Genomic DNA, 21,901 nt, shown 5'->3' on the forward strand with positions numbered 1-21,901 from the left:
CAGTTGGGTGTTTATTTGTTCACCAACCTTAAAATGTTTGTAAAATACTTAAATTAAATTAGAAATTTTTGCTTCTTAAGTTTTAACATAGTGGAACTGCAACATGTCTTCTACATGTATTGAAGATGTCTGAGTAAAGGATGAAGAGTGGATAAATATTGATGCTTGCTTCCATCCACAATAACTAAAGGGAATACTACAACATATGATATAAACACATTAAGTAATAATTTAAGAAAAAAAAATTAAAAATCTTTATCATTGCATTGCTCTAGATTGTGCCAATCCACTGAGCATTTGTTCAGAATATTCTCGATTTACTCCAGTCATAGAGGACATGCAGGATTAGAGGAGCCCAAGTTCTTCTTTGGGAATACTACAATGGCCAGAAGCACCTCTATGTTTCTTCACAGCAGTGGGATGGTTCTAATCATCACCCTTTCTCCAAATGGAGGCTCATCATCCCTTGTGTGCACTCCAGTCTTGGGGTTCAACAACTCTGGTTAAGTATAATGTTGCAGCATAGTGGCACATGCCTGTTATGTCAGCACTTAGGAACCAGAGGACCAGATGTTGAAAGCCAACTTGTGCTGCATTGTAAACTATACAATAGTGATGCTGCTGTTGCTAATGATGATGACTGAACATAGCGTGAGGCCAGCATCTCCTTTATTTTAAGACTTTTAGCATGGCACAACATTTGATTTGGAGACAATAAGTAGAATCATAATGAGTTACTCTGGATTTTAAGGCTTCAAATCCTTGTGTTGTTCATAACCCATATTTCCCAATTCTGTAGTTAGAAGTTAGGTGTTGACTAAGTTTTCTGATCCTGCCCAGTTCTACAGTCATTAAGTCCCAAAGAAATCACACAGAGGTCTACATTAGTTTTAAACTGATTGGCCTATTAGCTCAGGCTTCTTATTAACTCTTATAACTTATATTAGCCCATTATTCTTGTCTATGTTAGCCACGTGGCTCCGTACCTTATTTGGTGAGGCAGTCACATCTTGCTTCTTCTGTGCTGGGGTCACAACTGTTGAATAAGCTTTCCTCTTCCCAGAATTCTACTGTTGTCATCGCCCCACCTCTGCTTCCTGCCTGGTTGCCCCTCCTATATTTCCTGTCTGGATACTGACTAATCAGCACGTATTTAAAATATAATCGACAGGATGCAGACCAGTGTCCCATTGCAGTTAGGGGACAGGGAATTATGGGGTCCAAATAGAGGATCTAGTGTTGTAGTAAGGCTGCTTGTTTGTTCCTGGCTGCTTAGCCCCAAAATAACCACATAGAAACTATATTATTTAAATCACTGCTTAGCCCATTAGCTCTAGTTTCTTATTTGCTAGCTCTTACATCTTAATTTAACACAGCTCCATTGATCTGTGCATTGCCATGAGATTGTGGCCTATCAGCAAAGTTTCAGCATATCTGTCTCCAGCAGCAGCTCCATGGCTTCTAACTCTGCCTTCTTCTTCCTAGCATTCAGTTTAGTTTTTCCCACATAGCTCTACTCTTTTGCCCTATCACAGGCCAAGACGGTTTCTTTATTGACCAATGGTATTCACAGCATACAGAGGGGAATCCCACATCAGACCTAGTTTCATATACCTATGAAATATTTTCTTACCAGGATCACCCACTGCTTCAGACTGTAGTCATTGTGTAATCCAACTTGTTTGCTATTTCTATCAGTATTTTCTACACAGAAGTTACCTCGAAAGCCCCCTCTCCCCCAAGTCTTAATCCTAAAATACTGAACAGTGTATACTTCAGAATAGGTTCTTTCCTCAGTGTTTCTCTTTATATTCATATCCTTCTATTCAGTGGTCCATGGGACCATTGTAACCCAGCTACTAGCTGCTTTCAAGGCTCTTTTACCTTCAACCTTTTGGAACACAAAATCTGTTCTAAAAGCCAGTAATCCAGCATTGGCAGGGATCCATGAACAGACACACAGCATCACCTTCTACCCAGAGCTGTAAAACCAGAATCCTCTGTTTAAAATCTTCAAACCTCTATTGAAAGGTATGCAAAAGTCTGCAAAGAAATTTAGCAGCCAAGCTCTGAAGGTAATAGAAATGCCTAAGGCACTTCTAAAACTCCCAAAACCTACCCAGAGGCTCCTCATCTAAAGATTTTTGCCTTTCTCTGGTTTGAGTATTCATATTAGAAACATAATTTTTAAAGGATTTTAGTGTGCAGAGAAAATAGAGAACAAGCTATGACAGAAATACATTTGTGTTGCTGTCTTGAATTTTGAGTCAGTCAGGCATGAGTTTGGTAACCTCTGTATGCTTGTGTTGAAACAATTTATAGTTTCCAAGATTTTGTTGCCGATCTTCAGGGAAAAAATGTGATTGAATGTGAAGCAAAGAGTAACCATTGATAGAATACTTTCTACAGAGGAAAGAACTGGGAGCAGGAAAGCCATCGACATGAGTCTCTAAAGGTCTTACACTTCATTGGATTCTGGTAATTGACTCAGGAACGAGTGAGATGATGATTTCCAGTGGCCTTGTTAGCTGCTGGCAGCCTCTGGTTGCAGCCCCTGAGAGGAGCGTCCCAGTTAGTGTTGCTGGGCAACGGCATGCTGGGTTGAGAGCTGGAATGCGAAGGGTTGCAAAACGGTTTTTAAAATAAACACACAAGTTCCCATCAGCATGAAGCCCAGCAGAGGGAAAGAAGTAGAAGCACTACACTTCAGCAGTCAGAGGTGGAACTGAAAGAAGCTGGGGGTGTACCGGCCTTGGAGAAAAGAGCCAGAGGGTATCTGGTGATGGCTCCATCAGAAAAGCTTCTCTAAATTGCTTTCTAATGCAAAACATCAACCTGAATGGTTTGGGTGTAGAGAAATGTGAGGATCATAAGCATAAAAATAAAAAGTGATGTGTCTGGGCAAAAAATGATGTGCACTGTTGTGTGTCACAAGTCCCTTCCCTGCTCTAAATTACTCTGTTGCAAATTTCCATAGCATTGTTCTGATTTTCTGACAGTAGTCAGTGGTGATCCCATGATCTATGGCATTCTACCTAGCCATGGTGCCACATCATCCAAAAATATTATAATTTAAACACACACATCCCATGGGTACAATATGGATGTTAAAACTTAGAGCTGAGGAAGAGACCACTTAAATTTCTGGTTAATGTATTAAAGCTACCAGATGGCTTTTAAAAATTATTTTATTTTATTTTAATTTTTATTTCTTTATAAATAATACCATTCAAAATTTCCACTTCCTCCCCTCCTCCCATTTCCCTCCTGCTCCCTCCTCCACCTCCTCCCTGCCCCTCCAGTCCTAAGAGAGGGCAGGGTACCCTGCCCAGTGGGAAGTCCAAGGCCCCCACCATCCAGGCCTAGGAAGGTGTGCATCCAAACAGACTAGGATTCCCCAAAAGCCAGTACATGCAGTAGAGACAAATCCCAGTGCCGTTATCATTGGCTTCTCAGTAAGCCCCCATTGTCAGCCACATTCAGAGAGTCCAGTTTGATCACCTGCTTGCTCAGTCCCAGTCCAGCTGGCCTTGGTGAGCTCCCATTAGATCAGGCACACTGTCTCTGTGGGTGGACCAACCCCTCACGGTCCTGACTTCCTTTCTCATGTTCTCCCTCCTTCTGCTCTTCAACTGGACCTTGGGAGCTCAGTCCAGTGCTCTGATGTTGGTCTTTGTCTCTATCTCCATCTGTTGCTGGATGAAGGTTCTATGGTGGTATTCAAGATAGTCATCAGTGTGACTATGGGACAAACCCAGTTCAGGCACCCTCTCCTCTACTTCCCAGGGACCTAGCTGAGACATCCCCGTGGACACCTGGGAACCCCTCTAGAGCCAAGTCTCTTGCCAACCCTAAAATGGCTCCCTTAATTAAGATATCTTCTTCCCTGCTCCAATATCCACCTTTTCTCCATCTCAACCCTCCCACTCCCCGAAGCTCTCCCCATCCTCCCCTTCTCCCTTCTTTCTCCCCCTCCCCCCTTCCCCCACCCCACCTTCACCCCCATGCTCCCAACTTTTGCCTGGTGATCTTGTCTGCTTCCAATTTCTATATATTGGATCTATATATGTTTTTCTTTGGGTTCACCTTATTATTTAGCTTCTCTAGGATCGCAAACTATAGGCTCAATGTCCTTTGTTTATGGCTAGAATCCACTAATGAGTGAGAACATACCATATTCATCTTTTTGTGTCTGGGTTATCTCACTCAGGATAGTGTTTTCTATTTCTATCCATTTGCATGCAAAATTCAAGATGTTATTGTTTTTTACCGCTGAGTAGTACTCTGATGTGTAGATGTGCCACACTTTCTCAGATGGCATGTTTTTTTAAGCAGTTTTCTAATAATGTCTTAAAGTTCAGGTGCATCTTTTGTTTAGAGAATCATAAATTTTAGTAAAAAGTGAATATCCATTTGTCTGATCTCAAAGGAGCTAAAATCTAATGGAGAGAATGGAAAGGACCACCACTCACTGACCTGATTAAAGGGCATGAAAAAAGATGGAGAGAGGCTTTGATGGGAGATGTGAGCTGGTGCCTTCCATGCTAGCAACGCAAATGTCAGGAACAGTTTCTTCCCAGGCTGCCTTCCAAGCTTTATAGGCTTTCAGGGTTTCCACAGCAATACTGTTGTATCTTTTACACACTCAGAAAGAGTTATTATCCATATATTTGATATTTACTTTGAAACACAGAATGACCGCAGTGTAGTTCAAACAGTTTCAAGATTAATTTGGTGCTTTGATGCAGGAAGAAAATAGAATCTAAGTACCTTTGTTCATGGACCACTTGTCTGCATATTCAGTAAAAAGCCCTCAGCATCTTCATATGTCCTTCACTTTCATCTTCCATGGGTACCCTTGTGTGCTTAGCTGTGATCTCCAGAGAGCACTAGCTCTCCTAGCGCTCTTCAGAGGACCCACATTGTTAAACAATGAGTATGTGGTAAAATTTTACTGATATTTTAAATTTCTCATGTAACAGAGAAATGAGAAAAAAAATTACTGGGCAGAAAGTTGCAAGCTAAGAAGTTATAACAACAACAAATGGTATAAGAAATATTTCTTTCAGTTTATAGGAGAACATTCATGTATGCCCACAGACATTTTTTACAAGAACCAAAATCTTTGATCATGAAGAAGTGTAAAATTTGAAACGTGTGTCATACAGTTGCTGACAATGTTCCCATAAGGAAAGAAACTGGAAAAAAAACAACTCTGCACATTGTTCAATTGTGGCTTCTTAAGAGACTAGCTGATATTTGACTCTTAATAGGACTGAGCTTATGGATAAAAAGAGCAAAATTGCCAGAATAGAATCAGGACTGACTCCCAGAATGAATAGGATGGAATGGATAGGAAGTAATGTTAACGATGACGTCATATTTATGGCAAATAGAAGTAGGTGATGCCCAGTTTGCCCCTATTAATCTTCTAAGGCAGAAACAAAGGGAAGAAAGTGTAAAGAGAAGAGGGGCTCTCACCTTGCTCTGACCCGAGCTGAAATCCAGTTATTCAAAATGGCATGAGCTTATTACCCCATATGGCTTAAAGGCCAGTACTCTGTTACAGTGTTCCCTACCCCATTAAAGCCAGATGTTTTAAATAATCGGTCTTCTGATCTTATGGAGGAAAATCTCAAATATCCACGTATTCTTTTCTTGTAGGTTTCCAAGTCACACTGGCGTTCCAGAGCCTTAAAGAGCTCTGTGTGACCCCTGTGGTTTCTGCATTGCTCTTTCTTTTCCTACCTGCGTACCAGCCTGTTGCTTTTCCTTTCAGTGCCCCACTTTCGCTGCCCCAGGACATGCTCTGCCCCAGGACATGCTCGGCCCCAGGACATGCTCTGCCCAAGGACATGCTCTGCCCCAGGACATGCTCGGCCCCAGGACATGCTCTGCCCCAGGACATGCTCTGCCCCAGGACATGCTCTGCCCCAGGACATGCTCTGTCCCAGGACATGCTCTGCCTCAGGACATGCTCTGCCCCAGGACATGCTCACTTTCTCCTTCCCTTTGCTTTTCAGTGGAATTCACAAGCTGGCCTACTCTTGTATCTGTCTCTCCCATTTTCTCTCCATACACCCTCACATTCCAAAGGCATGCCTTACAAAGTTCCTTCTAGAAAAAAAGGCAGAATTTTTTCATTATTTTTTTCATGTGACATATTTTTTATTATATTTCCCTCTCCCAACTTTTGCTGTATCCTCCCTACCTTCCTACGCATCCAACTTCATGTTCTTTCTCACATTCTTTCATTCGACTGTAATAAAAAAAAAAAAGAGTAACCGAAGAACTAAAACTCAAATACAAAAATGCCAAAACAAAATGACACTTAAAGTACCATCCCACAAACACACAAGCAAAACAAAAGAATAACAACCAACCAACCAAAGAAAAACATGGAATCCGTTTTATGTTGACCAACCACTTCTAGGCATGGGTTCTGTCCTGGAGTGTGATTGATATACCCAGTGACGCTCTATTGGAGAAAACTGACTTTCTCTTTTCCAGAAGGTATCAATTGCAAATACCTTCTTGGTTAGGGATGAAAGTTTGTCTTCACATCCCCTTGATGCAGGGATTTGTTGGGTTTAAACATGTGCCGGATCCGTGCATGCTGCCACAGTCTCTGTGTGTTCATATGGGCATCAGTCCTGTTTATGGAAGATACTGCTTCCTTGGAATAATCTATCTTCTTTTGATCTTATAAGCTTTCTACCTCTTCTTCCATGTAGATCCCAGAGCCTTGAGGAGAAGGGTGTTATAAAGACATCCCATTTCGGGCTGACTGCTCCAAAGTCTCTCACTTTTTACACACTGTCCAGCTGTGGACCTCTATGTTAATTACCGTGTACTTCAAAAAAGTAACCCTCTCCTATGAGGGTTGAGTGATGCACTGATCTTCAGATTATGTCATTAGTCATTATTTTATTGCTATGTTCCTTTAACAGAAAAATAGTAGAATTTCACTGAGAGCTCATGACCTATTGACTCTCAGGTTCCTGGCCACTTTAGAAGTTTCAGGTATGGATTTTATCTCGTGGAACTGGCCATAAATCCAATAAAAAATTATTGGTATCTAATGTAACATTTGTGCAATTATTGTGCCAATTTATCTTGCAGGCAAGTCACTGTTGTAGGTTGCACCCAGGGTTTGTAACTGAATCGTGTTGATAATTACTTTTCTCCTCCAGTAGTATATAGAGTACCTTCCAACACCACAAATACTACTCAATAGGAGTGACGCCTCTAGTTTGACTCCACCTTGAGCCCTTTACTTTGGATGACATAAAAAGCTGTGCCTTCAGCAAGAAGCTTTGTCATCAGTTTGTGAAGAACAACCAATAGCCTGTGATGTTTAGTGGGAGGGAGCCTCTGGATCTTTTGGGCCAACAACTCAACAAGATATAACCCATTCTGGACAGGGGAGGTTTTATATGGTGGCATAAAATGTCAAGTTATGGCATCATCCTTCCCACTATATGTGATTCCATTTTAATTTTATTCACATATGTATACATTGAAGGAAGGTTCTAGAGTAATGGGATTTCATATGGCTTTTCAAAAGGCCTTTAGCATTAGTTGTCCCTTCTTATATTCCCTCCTTTATCCTACCCTTCCATTTCTTTCCCAATTTAATTCTCCTATTCTAGTTTCTTCTTTATTTCTCCATAATACTATATTATATTTCCTGTAATCTTAGAGGAATTCTCTTCCCCTCTTAACTACTTGGTTATTCAGATTTAAAGACTCACATTTAAAACTTAAAGCTAGCGTCTTTCTGCTGAGATACTTGCTCATCCATGTTCATTGCTGTTCTAGTCATTATATCTAGAAATTGGATATCGCCTTGCTGTCAATCAAGCGAGGAATAGATAATGAAAGTGTAGTACACTTACACAGGAAAATTTTAAGAATGAAATTTATAGGTAAATGGATAGAGCTCAAAAACAATCATTCTGAGTGAGGTAACCCACATACAAAAAAAATGTTTTCTTGTATATGTGGATGTTAGCATTCAGAATCTTTCTTCAAACTGACAAATGGAACTATACCTCACTAGCCTTTTTCTTCTCTCTGGGGATTGTTCTCACTTAGTTTCTGTTTCATCTCTTCCATTCCCTTTCCTTCTCTTAGTTCTTTTCTTCTGGTGACATATCCACAGCAGTGCCTTCTGGGAACTAGAACCTGAGAAGACATGGAAAAAGCCTTAAGAGCTCTCAGTATCAGATGAGAGGTAGATATTCTTAATCCTTTAAGAAGCTATCCAGTGTGGTCTATGGCTAGTGCCCCTTTGGATGATCTGTGGTTGAAGTGGGAGTGATACTGAGGTGTGTAAGATGGGCTACAGTTGCCTGAATTTCATAAAAGGAGAGTCAGTTCAGAAGTCATCCAATATGAAGCTTAGAGATTCCCATAATGAATGACTAAGTAGATGTTTTTTTTGGACACTTAGAAAAACAATCCTGCTCCTTAGAGAAGTGACTTAAAGTCAGTATTTGTCAGAATTCTTTTTACCAGAGATCTGTTGTGATAAAATACCTACTTTCTTTCTATGTGGGATTGCCAGATTAATAGAAAGAGTATCATCAGTAACAAATATGTCATGATAACAATATGGCACTTTGTGGATGGAAAACCTCCTTGGCTTAGTTGGGGTTTCTATTGCTGTGACAAAACACCATGACCACAAAGAAAGCTGGGGAGGACAGGGTTGATTTCGCTTATACTGTCTTCAGCATTGTTCCTCATCTATGATGGAAGTCAGGACAGGAACTCAAACAGGGAAGGTTCCTGGAGGCGGGAGCTGATGCAAAGCTCATGAAGGGGTGCTGCTTACTGGCTTGCTTCCCATGGCTTGCTCAGCCCATAGCCTTATATAACCCAGGATCAACTACTCGTGGATGGCATTACCAAGCATGGGCTGACCTCCCCCACTGATCACTAAATGAGAAAATGCCTTATAGCTGGATGTCATGGAGGCATTTCCTCAACTGAGGCTTTTTCCTCTGATGACTCTATCTTGTGCCGAGTTGACACACAAACGTGTCACTCTTCAGGCACATCCATTCCTTTCTTATTCACCCCAAAATCTACATTAAAATTATACATAATTTTAAAAGTCTCAAAGTCTTTACAAATTCAGTCTTTAAAATTTCAGTCTCTTTAAAATATCCAATCTCTTTATAAAGTTCAAGTCTTTCATGTTCTTTAAAAATAATCAAAATTAATTTGGATACCTCTTCAAGAGGGACACGATTACAATCTCATCTAAGTAAAACTAAATTCCAACAGTGTAACTCAATGTTCAATTATCTAGGGTCCACACATGAACTTCTAGATTCCTTTGAAGGGCTTGGGTCGCTGCTCCAGCTCTGCCCTCTGCAGCACACACAGCTTGTCCTCTAGGCTCTGACAGGCTCCACTCCACTGCTGCTGCTGTTGGTCTAGGTGGTCATCCCGTGGCACTGGCATTTCAAAGAGACTGGGGTCTTCTGCTGCAACTGGACTGCACTTTGACCAATAGCCTCTCATAGGCTCTCTTCACAGTGCCAAACCTAAAATTCTTTGCACGACCCCCTTCAGTCCTGAGGCAGCACCTTCACCAATGGCTCTCACAGTGCTGAAACTCAGCTGCTCTCCATTACCCCTTCATGCCTTCAACCAGTATCACTTGAGTGACTCTTACACATTACCAAGTCCAGCTGCCAACACGAGGCACAACTTTGGCACCTCTGGGTCACAGCTCTGTGCTCTCGGGACATACTCCCCAGAAGACTTCACCAGTGATGCTGGTCTCTTCTTAATCACTGCTGATCTCTTAGCTCCAGCTGAGCAGCATCAAATATCCCCATAAAGCAAAGTTTTGGTATCTTGGTAATCAAAGCTGATAATTCAGCCCCAGCTAACCAGAACCACGGGATTCTAATTCAAACTAACAAATGGCCATGATAGAGTCTTTAAACTTCCCTCTAAAATTTCACAAGCCAGGCTCTCAACATTCTTGTCTTCCACATTCCTAAAAAACATTCCACTGAGCTCTTATCACTCAATAGTTCTTCAAGCCCAAAGTTCCAAAATCCTTCCACAATACTTCCCAAAACATGGTCAGGGTTGTCACAGCAATACCCTGCTTCTGGTACAAATTTGTCTTAGGCTTTCTATTGTTTTGATGAAACACCATGACCAAAAACTAAATTGGGGAGAAGAGGGTTTATTTGGCTTATGCTTACTTCAGCATTGCTGTTCATCACTGGAGGAAGTCAGTACAGGAACTCAAATAGGTCAGGATCCCAGAAGCAGGAGCTGATGCAGAAGCCACAGAGGAGAACTGCTTACCGGCTTGCTTAACCCACCTTCTTATAGAACCAAGAATCAACCACCCATGGATGGCGCCAGCCACCATGGCCTGGGCCCTCCTCCACTGATCACTAAATGAGAAAATACCTTACAACTGGATGTCACCAAGGCATTTCCTTGACTGAGGCTCTTTCCTCCGATTACTCTAGTTTGTGTCAAGTTGAGATAAAAACCAATCTCTCCACTCCTGCTACAGCCTGTTGGAAATAATGAAGTATGAACTAGATGGGAACATCCTAGTAGGAAAAATGTGTTCAAGAAATAGTAAAGAGCCCTGGGAGTGTGGTTTAGAATATGGCCAGAAAGTTCTGTGTTTAAAGTTCTGTGCTTTGTCCAAAAAATGTTCTGATAATGGAATTACTCATAGCAAATGTCCTTATTCAGTGCAGAAGGGTAAAAGACTGACAGAAGATCCCATCTCTGAGTATTCTTTGAGGGCTGAAGTATAGGCTGCAATGAGAAGAAATGCAAGAAGACCTGGATTAATATACAAATGTGTGCTGGAAACAAAGTGAAGAATTTATTATTCATGATTAGAAAGCAATTAGAAACATGTTCAATGCTGACAGTATCCATTTTAATTATGCATTTACAGTGTGATATGGCTTCTGTTTGTCATATTGTTTAACAGCACAGCCTTTGAAGCCGGGTACTCTGGTTTACAACCTCAGCACCATTGCCTCTAACATCCATCACTTTGACCAAGTTGCAAGCTTTCAGTAAGGGCAGTTTCCTTTTCCATTAAAATTAGAGATCAAAACTGGGCAGTGGTGGTGCACACCTTTAATCCCAGCACTCGGGAAGCAGAGGCAAGTGGATCTCTGTGAGTTCGAGACCAGCCTGGTCTACAAGAGCTAGTTCCAGGACGTGCACCAAAGCTACAGAGAGACCCTGTCTCAAAAAAAAAAAAAAAAAAAAAAAAAAAAAAAACAGAAAAAAATTAGAGATCAAAACTGCACTTCATGGATTAAACAGTTTTAGGAACACAGTCTTTACTTCTAGGTCATATAAAGAATACCTTGTATAAATAAAACTGGCCATTAATAATAAGCAATGGATTTATTGAAAGGCATTTTGCATCATGCATTTGATGCTCCATTGTATGGAACATGATTAATGAAATTGTTCGCGAGTCCCCAAGGCAGTGATTAATAAGCAATGCCCTCAAAATCAGAAACAAACTTATTTTTCTTAAGAGCCACAGAATACATCAGTTCCACACACAAACCTGCTACTTTTCTCTTGCTGCCTAAAGTGTTTTCTTTTAGAAGTACCTCGTTGATTTTCTGTGCTTACTCAGGCCACAAGGAGACTGTGGCAGGCAGGCCGGGGATCATGTGCACCATTCAGAACAATTTTTCCATCCTCACATTTTCCATTTCCCTGTAGACTCTCTCGTTTCTCCTCTGCCAGGTCTCTCCTTATCCATTAGGCCGTGTGGTTCACGGCTGGGGCCCATTTGGGCACAAACCAGACCCTTTGTTGAGTTACTGTACTCCCACCTAACTAATTATAGAATTCAAAGCAGAATGAGTGAATTAATAACGTGTGTTTATGCCCTGCGGTGCTTGGGGAAGTGTAATGCTGCCGCATGCTTGCCGTAGCACACGCTCTCCCCTTCACCCCTTCTCCTCCATTTTTACTCTGTGACTTCACAGCAGCCAGAATGGAAGGAGCACTTTACTCACCAGTGAGTAAATCGTATGAATGGATGTTTAAAGCTCATGCCCAACACACTGTACAGTGAGAGAACTATACTTTCAAAGGCTCACAGAAAACATATGCTTGGATTCTGAAATTGTTCTAAGTATCCTGCTTCCCCAGGTACCCTAACCAAGGCAGGCTTCTTAGGCAGAGGTGGCCTCTACGTGTGTGCTGATGCGTTTCATTCCCCTAATCAAAATGTTAGTGTTGATTGTGTAGCCCTTCCGTGTAGGCTATACACAGAACACAATAAATATTAGAACCAAAGGAAAACTTGAAGGACAGTACAATGTTGGAACTATTTTTCTTTGCTATATTTTTTCTAGAATAAATTATATCCATGTATCTACAGTTTAATTAACTTTTTATTTCTTCTTTTCTTTTTTACTTTTCTGTTTAAAAACAGAGTCTTATACTCTAACTTTTTCAAACCTTGACTTTTTACCAATTCTGCTACCTCAGCCTCTAGACCTACCACACCCAGCTAATTAAAACCTGCAATTCTCTTTATATGTATTCAAATATTGGATGCATTTTATAACAAAATGAGCAATTTTGTCTTCTGAATAATAGTCTTATCATATTTGCTTAAGCCATTTAAAATTCCATATATTAAAATAAAATTCCTACACTGAAAAAATGAGAGTACACAAATTAACAATTCACATTGTGCAGTAGATTTGAATATTCTGCCCATTGATTCTAACTTCATTTACTTTTCTTACTCAAAAGAAAGTAAAGACTGAGGTTTAGAATTCTCAAGTAATTGGTTTCAGGTTTATTATTACCACTGTGCCATTATATATGTAATATGTAACATATTTACATCTGTATGATAACAGATGTGCTAGAGGCTCTAAAGTGAATTATATATTAATTCCATAATTGTTAACTGTTTTTAATGATGATTACTTTTCAGCCATTGATCTTATCAATAATTTGCTGCAAGTGAAAATGAGAAAGCGCTACAGCGTGGATAAAACCTTGAGTCACCCTTGGCTGCAGGTAAAAGTCATCCATGGATTTTCTTACTTGGTTGTGCTTCCAGTTATTTACTAGATTTTGATATTAACTGTAGATATCTTTTGTCATGTTTGTACAGGCGTAATTATCCTAACATTTTTTTTTTCCAAAATGTGTGTGATTTCTTGGGATTTAATTACAGTTTAGCGTTTCTAAATTTTTCTCTGTCTTTGTACCTGGAAAATCTGATGAAGACACACACATGTAGAAAACACATGCACAGAGTTCTCCCTGCACCCCTACCCAATACCAAGATCTTACAGAACTCAGAGGACCAAATTTGTAATGCATCTGTATGCTTAGGCCTGATAGTTGTCCCAATAGATGCCCATCTGCCCTTGCACTCTTCTCATTTGGAAGCTGCATTTCAAGTTCATGTAGTAGGCATGGATATAAATATAAGGCAAACTCAAAGTGGATGGATGCGTTCTCTATGTTCTCTTTTAAATATTTGCTATTTTCACATTGAGTTTTAACATTTAGAAAATGATATTCTGAAATACCGAAAGATTACTTATAGCCATTAAACTGCAAAGCAATGTCAACATTCCTAATTGCTTGACTACAAGCGTTAATTATCCTCACTTGGAGCCACAGCACCCTGCAAGCAGCATGCATGCTCTAAGGTTAAGCAAATAGGTGGTGCTTGTCCTGCCTAAGAGTGCATGGTGAACAGGGCAGCACTGTCAGAACAGAAAGGAAAGTTCACCTCACAGACTGTAAGGACGACAGCATAGGGAAAGCCTGTCGAGTTTCAATGATCTCTGTGCTGATGTTTTGGAATTTCTTCTTTAGGACTATCAGACCTGGTTAGATTTACGGGAGCTGGAATGCAAGATTGGAGAACGCTATATTACCCACGAAAGCGACGACTCGAGGTGGGAGCAGTACGCCGGCGAGCAGGGGCGGCAATACCCTGCACACCTGATCGATCTGAGCACTCGCCCCAGCGATAGTCCTGAGGCTGAGGAGAGAGAGATGAAAGCCCTCAGTGAGCGTGTCAGCATCCTCTGATTGCATCCCCTCTCATCTGTCAAAACACTGTGGAATTAATAAATACATACGGTCAGGTTTAACATTTGCCTTGCAGAACTGCCATTATTTTCTGTCAGACGAGAACAAAGCTGTTAAGCCGTTAGCACTGTTGATGTATCTGAGTTGCCAAGACAAATCAACAGAAGCATTTGTATTTTGTGTGACCAACTGTGTTGTATTAACAAAAGTTCCCAGAAACACTAAACTTGTTATTGTGGATGATTTATGTTATATTTAATGCATTAAACCTGTCTCCTCTGTGCCTTTGCAAATCAGTGTTTTTCCTACCAGAGCCTCATTTTGGTAAGAGGCAGCATCTATCCATGACATCATTGTGTTGGTGTGCCCCATTGATGGGCGTGTTATAAGCAAACTCTTGAGGAGTAGATAATTTGCTGGTGTTCTGTGAACAACTCAAAATGCATGGGTGGGGGGTGATGAAAGATGGGGGTATGGCATATAAAGTCCTAAAATCGAGTTACATGAAAACAGTTCTACTGTGTGGTTTCAAATCCTCTGCCGGTCTGGTGTGCCTCGGTGTATTTAAATTCCAGTTAGTGCACCTCAATAAGTGGAGCTATTGCTCCAAGCCTAAATGCCTTAGAATGTAAACTGCTACACAAACCAGATGCATTTCTTCCTTTCTTACCATACCAGCTGTATTATGGAAAACCAGCAACTCAGCATCTGTTGGCCTTTTGTGTATTTTTTTCAATGATAAGAAATAAATATTCTTCTCAAAATTAGTGTCAATCTAATCAAATTATTTTTACCTGTAGACCACAGTCTTGCTCTCAGGACAATGAGGTACAGAGGTATCTGCTCAAATAGCAGGAGAATCGTGACATGTCTACCATTTAGCCAGTGCACATCAAAGTGTAGAGACACATTTCTTTTCTTTGTAATTTTATATCATCATTTACTCTTGTTGTATGAATGTTTGCCTTGCATGTATTTCTGTTCTCCATGTGTGTGCCTGGTCCCTGCGGAGATATATCAGAAGAGGGTATCAGATACTTTTAACAGTAGTTACAGGTAGCAGTGAGCCATTGTGTGGGTGTTGGGAATCGTGAGCTGCTGTGCGGGTGTTGGGAATAGAAAAACCCAGGGCTATACTAAAGTATTCGGTGCTCTTTTTTTTTTTTTTTTTAAGACACCATGCCCAAGTGGGCTGGTATCTTTTATTTTTTTATTAAATTATATAATTTTACAAATTTCACCTCCTCCCCTCCTCCCATTGCCCTTCCTCTCCCTCCATTCCCCCTCCCCCTCCCTCTCCAGTCCAAGGAGCAGTCAGGGTTCCCTGCCCTGTGGGAAGTCCAAATGCCTCCCCCATTCATCCAGGTCTAGGAAGGTGAGGATCCAAACAGACTAGGTTCCCACAAAGCCAGTACATGCAGTAGAATTAAAACCCAGTGCCATTGTCCTTGGTTTCTCAGTCAGCCCTCCTTGTCAGCCACGTTCAGAGAGTCCGGTTTGATCACATGCTCCATCAGTCCCAGTCCAGTTGGCCTTGGTGAGCTCCCATTAGATCAGTTCCATTGTCTCCATGAATGGACTCTTAACTGCTGAGCCATCCTTCTGCTTATAGAGAAGTATTCATGTTTTGCATGTCCCCTAACATAGTTAGAAAGGAGGTGTCAGGAGAAAAATGAATGGAGCCAAACAGGAGCTTGGGGGCAGAAGTAGACGTACTGCAAGTTGCAGTCTCAATATAGTTTCTCAGCAGATCATAAACCAGAGACTGATTTGAAGACTGGCTCAGGTTTATTTTCATGTGATATAAGGAAGGTGGTTTTGAAATAAACAACAAAAACTGGAGAAAAAAAATCCATAAGAACGTTCACTCAAACAATGTCATACAGGCTAGAGAAGGGAAAGGTAACTGTGCTGGCCAGACTTACAGGTGCACGGAGTTAGGCTATGTTTCCCTTTCACAGAAATGACAGTGGCATAGTATATGATAGAAAAATACATGTAATTAATGCTTCAAAGAATAAGAGATGAAGGTACTCGAATAAATCAGGGTGTTGAGACTGGACAGTTTCAACTTTGTGGAATGAAGCAAGAATATTTAATCTGTCCAGTGTTCAATCCCTATGTTATGACTGAATTTTGAACAAATATGTCTAGAAATTTTATTATCTAAATCTTGGGTAAGATAGGATAGGATATAGATTGTGTGTGTGGTCTATGTGTTTGTGCATGGATGTGTACTTGTGTCCTAGTGGCTGCATACAGAAGCATATGAATATATCATTAGGTCAACAGTCTAGAACATATTAACAAAGACTACTATATGGGTGCTCTAGGAATATGAACAGCACCTTTTCTATGATGAAAGATTAGTAGATAAACTCAAGAAGGGGAAAGGAATAAAACCTCCTAGTTTGTATATAATATGCACTAGAGAATCATTTGAATTATATGTTTACATTAAATATGTATCTGCCTTTTATAAGCCACAATATAAAATCCTACCAGTAACTTCTTTGTTGTGGGAAATTAAGATGACTATAATGTACCAAACTATGACAGTATGTCCCACATACAATGAAAGATCCTTGAGTTTTTGTTAATTAGGAAGAGGAACCTAGTGTAAATAATAAAACTCCATAGAAGTTTTATTATATATGACTCATGTAGCAAATATTTACTGAATTTCTCTTCTGTGCAGTACTTTGTTACACGTACAATTTTTAGATGTGAATAACACATGCCTCTTCAGATAGGATTCCTGACTATTAAATGGAAACAAACAAATTGTTGAGACCTTTAAAAAATTGTAAAGGTGTGAGGTGTGGCAGCCTTTAGCTTGGAAGAAGGAGCGATGGGATGTTTGATCATGGCTTGAAAATCCAGCAGGTGTCTTTCTTCTCTACTTGCAGTTCTGCAAAGAAGAAACATGACAGAGGTCAGGAAGATTAAAGGGTACTTCTACAGGCATGAAAGGGTACCACTGAGAACTGGGGAGGTAATCCAAAGCCATAGTAAGCAGGAAGATGGGAAAGAGGCGCATCATGTAAGAGGTTCTGGGAGATGGAATCAGTGGTCTTTGTTAGTTATTAAATGTGGAACTTAAGAGTTCAGACTGAGTCTTTGGTTTGGGCTTAGATGGTAAGTGTTTAGTAGAGATTTCTAAAGGGTAAATTAACATTTGAATGTTTGACTATCAAGTTTCCTTAGCACATCAGGTATAGCTCAGTTGGTAGAGTCATTACCTATTGTGCCTGAAGCCTTGGATTTGATCCCCAACATCACACAAAGTGGTACATTCCTCTAATTCAAACACTGGGAGATGAAGGCAAGAGGATCAGAAGTTCATGTTATCCTTGCCAACCTTGCCTGGATGCTGTAAAGCCTGTTTCTGTGAGTTACCACCCATTACTGACAGTAAAATAACCCATATTAAAAACAATGATATGTTATGGTATCAACAGGAACAGGTCAGTATATGTTTGCTACAAGAAGGCAACAAACAGTTTTATACCCTCTGCCAAACACAAAGAAGAAGTGTGCTTGTCACAGTCAGATGTTCTTAAGCAGCCCCATCATCAGCCCAGCAGAAAGGCCCTAAGCTGGGCTCTGACTATTGTGATCCACCACAGATCTTGGTTTGTCATGAGCAAGAGGAGCGTCCTGAGAGAAATATTTTTATCAGTGTTGCTTTAGTTATGTCTATTCTTTAAGTAAAAGAAATACTCAAAGGCAGATATTTTGAGAAACATGTAGTGAACTGTCCATAGGATGTGTGTATTGAGTGCACAGATTTAAGAACGGCAGCTCTCCTTTCCCCATGCAGTATTCAGTCAATACTACATCGGCTTTCTATGAACTAGTCACATTTTACACAACCTTTGCTCATACCTGACTTGAGAAACAGGACTCTACTTTATCAAAGACACTAAAGTCCCGGCTACCTGTAGTTGCCAAGGGAACAACTTTTCACTTTGCTGGAAACACTTTCTCAGCTCAACTGTCTTGATGCCAACTCCTAACACCCTTTTGCAATTTGTTCAGCGTCTCTTTTTTTTTTTCTGTTTCTCTTTTCTTGCTGGATACATTTTTTTAAAAAACATTTTTGATCCTCTGTTGGAGTTTTGCTGTTTCTTTTAGTTATTAATGATTGATTTACTGATTTTAACATGTATCTCTAATTAGTATCCATTTCAAATCAATAGTTACCCAATTCAAGCAAAATATACAAACTTTGTCCCCTTGTAGATGCCCCCTCTGCCTTTATGTTATTATCATCTTATATAGCATAGCTTTAGACAGCCAAACCATGCTGTTAAATGGGTTGAGTTCAGGCAGTTTATACATTTCCCCTGGCTGTTTTTACTTTCTGTGTATGTGAGGTCATTCATGAAGCCAGGGAGTTGGAACAGCATAAAACCAGCATCTTCTGAGCGGCACGCAGCTTTATACAGGCACATTATTTCCAGCCACTAGGGATGTATGGGAACTTTCTTCCAGTCTGATCAGTCCATAGAAAGGCCGCAGCATTGGCTCTCCATGGTTGTTTTCGAGTCAGTTCTCTTCATCATGACAGAGTCATTACCCTAACCTATGACTACCCATTGGAACAACTATGCCCAGGAGCAAAGGGCTTCAGAGAACGGGAAAGAACATGGAGTTACATATCCCTATCATTTTGATGACGTTTAGTAGATTTCTCTGGATAAATGCTTTAGAATTTGTTGTATGACACTGGCCAGTTTCCAAAGTTCTTTTTTCAATTTTATTATGATAAACTATCAAATTATCATGTTGTTAAACTTCAATGCTCTTTTTGAGGATGAAGTCTAATTCTAAATTTACATTTAATCCACTTTCTCATGGGCTCTGAATGTCTGAAATGTGCATATGTATGCAAATAATTTTCTTTTTTTTCCCCCACACAATTTATTTACCAAAGATTGGAGACTGTTGAATTACATCAGGTCAAGGTATACTATTATAGGCTGGCCACTCAGGAGTCTGGGTCCCTCGTATGACTGTCTGGTAATCCTCATATAAATGTCCCCTCCTCCACCCTCCAGTTGACCAGTGACAAGTAAGATCTCAGTCAGGATGGGACAACCTAAGGCAGGTCATGGAGTGGGTTCTTCATAAATGAGGTACATGGTACTCAGTGACTTCTTCATAAGTGAGATACATGGTATTCAGTGATGGGTAAGATCTCCATATGGGAGACAACCTAAGGCAGGGACCATGTCTTCCACTGCCATGACAAAAAAGGGGAAGATGTTGGGCCTTATGAGGCCCGGACATGGGGCCTAGTGTAATTTCCTGGGCTTAACTTAAGTTGGCATGAAGCCTACTGTAACTCCCTGAGCCTAGCTAGAGTTCGGAGACCTGTATCTGGCTAACGGACCTAAACCGGCCTTCGCTCAGGCACTGCTAGCGTGGCAGAATATTATTGGTCCTTGTTCTTTACTATGCCTTAACTCATCCCAAGCTTCTCCACCCCATCACAACCCCATATAAGTCCCTGCTTCATACCATTAAATGAGATCCTGCTTTGACAGACTCCCTAGGGAGAGTCCAGCGGGTCTGGCTCTGTCCCAGCTCTTTCTGCCGGAGAACCCAGCAGCCCACATAACAAGATCTTGTATCTAAGAAGAGTGAGGGGTATGGAGGAAAGGGTAGGTAATGGAATAGGAGATGCTCTCAGCATTCAGCAAAAAGATTCCTTTTCAAGCTTAGGAAACTACACTTTTGATTCAGCAGCTTCTCTGAGAGGCTGGAAAGATGACTGGCCTGATGTGGGAGGGTCTTCTGTTTTAATAAAGAAACTGCCTTGGCCAGCCCTTAGGTGGGTGGAGTAGACAGAACAGGAAGAAGGAAGTGAGGTAGATGGCTCAGTCAGATGCCATGCCTCTCCTAAGTTAGTCAAACTGCCGTGCCTCTCCTCAGAGAGATGCCAGACACGATGAAGCTCCAGCCCAAGATGGACGTACGCTAGAATCTTTCCGGTAGGACACCACTTTGTGGTGCTACACAGATTATTAGAAATGGGTTAAAGCAAGATGTGAGTAAGAGGCTGAAAATAATGGGCCAGGCAGTATTTAAAAGAATACAGTTTCTGTGTAATTATTTTGGGTAAAGCTAGCCGGTGGCCGAGAGCCGGGCAGGACGAAAAGCAGGCCTGCCCGCAGCTCCTCACTACACTGGCCAATGATTAACAGCCTTGCTAGTTCATCCCGCACCCATATGGTGACTAACAACCATTTTTAACTGAAAGGCCAAGGACCTGACTCCCTTTTCTTTCCTTTACAGGGACCAAGGATTACATCCAGTATGCATTCATATGTGCTGACAAAACATTCACATATGTAAAAAAGATTTAGTTTTAATAAAATTAAAACAAACAAAAAAAGCAAATAATTTTCTATAACAAAGTGTGTACTTGTATGTGTGTGCATGTGGTGTGTGTGTGTTCCATGAACCTTCTAAACTTTAGAACTAATCTCAGCTAATGTTGGTGCAATGCTTGATAGGATCATTGAAGTTGTTTTTCACACAGCAAAACCTCAGCATCAAGGGTTAGAATTCTCTATAATCCCAGGTGGCTCCTTTGTTGTTCCGTCTCTCTGGTTACACTTTTTTCACAGCAGAATATCTCATATGTTATTATCTCATTTTTGCTTTTAAAAATGTTCTTTCATAGATGTTCTATATGACCTTTCTCCTAATTTGTTTACGTGTCAATCAAGACATACTCTACCACCACAGCCTCTGAGTGTTATCCAGTAACAAAAATACTTCTCTTTACACTGAGCTGACTTTCTTACCATCATCAAAAGAATACAGTTGGAATGGGACTGATGGATCAGGGGACCAAACCGGACTCTCTGAATATGGCTGACGGTGGAGGAGGACTGAGAAACCAAGGACAACGGCAATGAGCATGAACTCTACAGCATGGACGGGCTCACTGTGAGCCTTGTCAGTTTGGTTGCTCACCTTCCTGGACTTAGGGGGAGTTGGGAGGACCTTGGACTTAACATAGTGAAGGGAACCCTGATGGCTCTTTGACTTGGAGAGGAGCGGAGTGGGGGTATGGGTGGAAGGGAGGGGAGGGAAGGGGGAAGAGGAGGGGAGGAGATGGAAATTTTTAATAAAAAATGAGAAAAAAAATAAATAAATAAAATACATTGAAGATTGCTTATTCCTTTGTTCTTATTCTTCTACCTAATATCTAACTTCTCTCCTACATTATTCTCCCTCTGTGTGTACGTGTATGTGCATGAATGTGTGGTGAATGCTTGCGCATGCACATGTGTGATGAATTGTGTGTGCTTGTGTGGTGAATGGTCTCTGTGTGTGTGTGTGTGTATGTGTGTGTGTGTCTGTTTTCAGGTATGATTCTTCATGCCTGTGCATGAAGAGACTAGGAGTTCTCTTCAGATGTCTTTACTCACAACTCTTTACCACATTTTTAGAGACAGGGTCTGTTTGTTAACCTGGAGCTCACCCTTTTGATTACAAAAATCAAATTACAAACTCCCAACATACAATAGCCCAGAATACACATTATTACTTCAAACTGGAAGAAAGAGGATGTAGCGTGAAAACACAGGGTAAAGCAAGATGAAAACCCAGCAGGGCAAACTCCATACCCTGTAACTCTATGTCTGATACCAAAGGTCTTAGATGGCTCTGTGCATCTCCCACTCCTTTCTGCTTTGCTGACTGCAACACACTTCTCTCTCCTAGGCTGGCTCCCTGTATGCAGTTTGCCCTGGCAGACATCCTGTGACTCTGCCACCTTCAA

General features: G+C 40.9%; 1 protein-coding gene across 1 annotated transcript in view; it reads left to right on the top strand.

The window, feature by feature from the left end:
- Positions 1-14,807, top strand: part of Prkd1 (protein kinase D1) — a 288,145-nt gene extending 273,338 nt beyond the window's left edge. Inside the window, exons 17-18 of the mRNA XM_038336787.1 lie at positions 12,983-13,068; positions 13,882-14,807. Coding sequence (XP_038192715.1) covers positions 12,983-13,068; positions 13,882-14,100 — 305 coding nt within the window. The 3' untranslated portion in view covers positions 14,101-14,807. The remainder of the gene's footprint in view (positions 1-12,982; positions 13,069-13,881) is intronic.
- The last annotated feature ends 7,094 nt before the right edge of the window (positions 14,808-21,901 follow it).

This window comes from Arvicola amphibius, chromosome 7 (genome assembly GCF_903992535.2).
Source record: "Arvicola amphibius chromosome 7, mArvAmp1.2, whole genome shotgun sequence".
NCBI lineage: Eukaryota > Metazoa > Chordata > Mammalia > Rodentia > Cricetidae > Arvicola > Arvicola amphibius.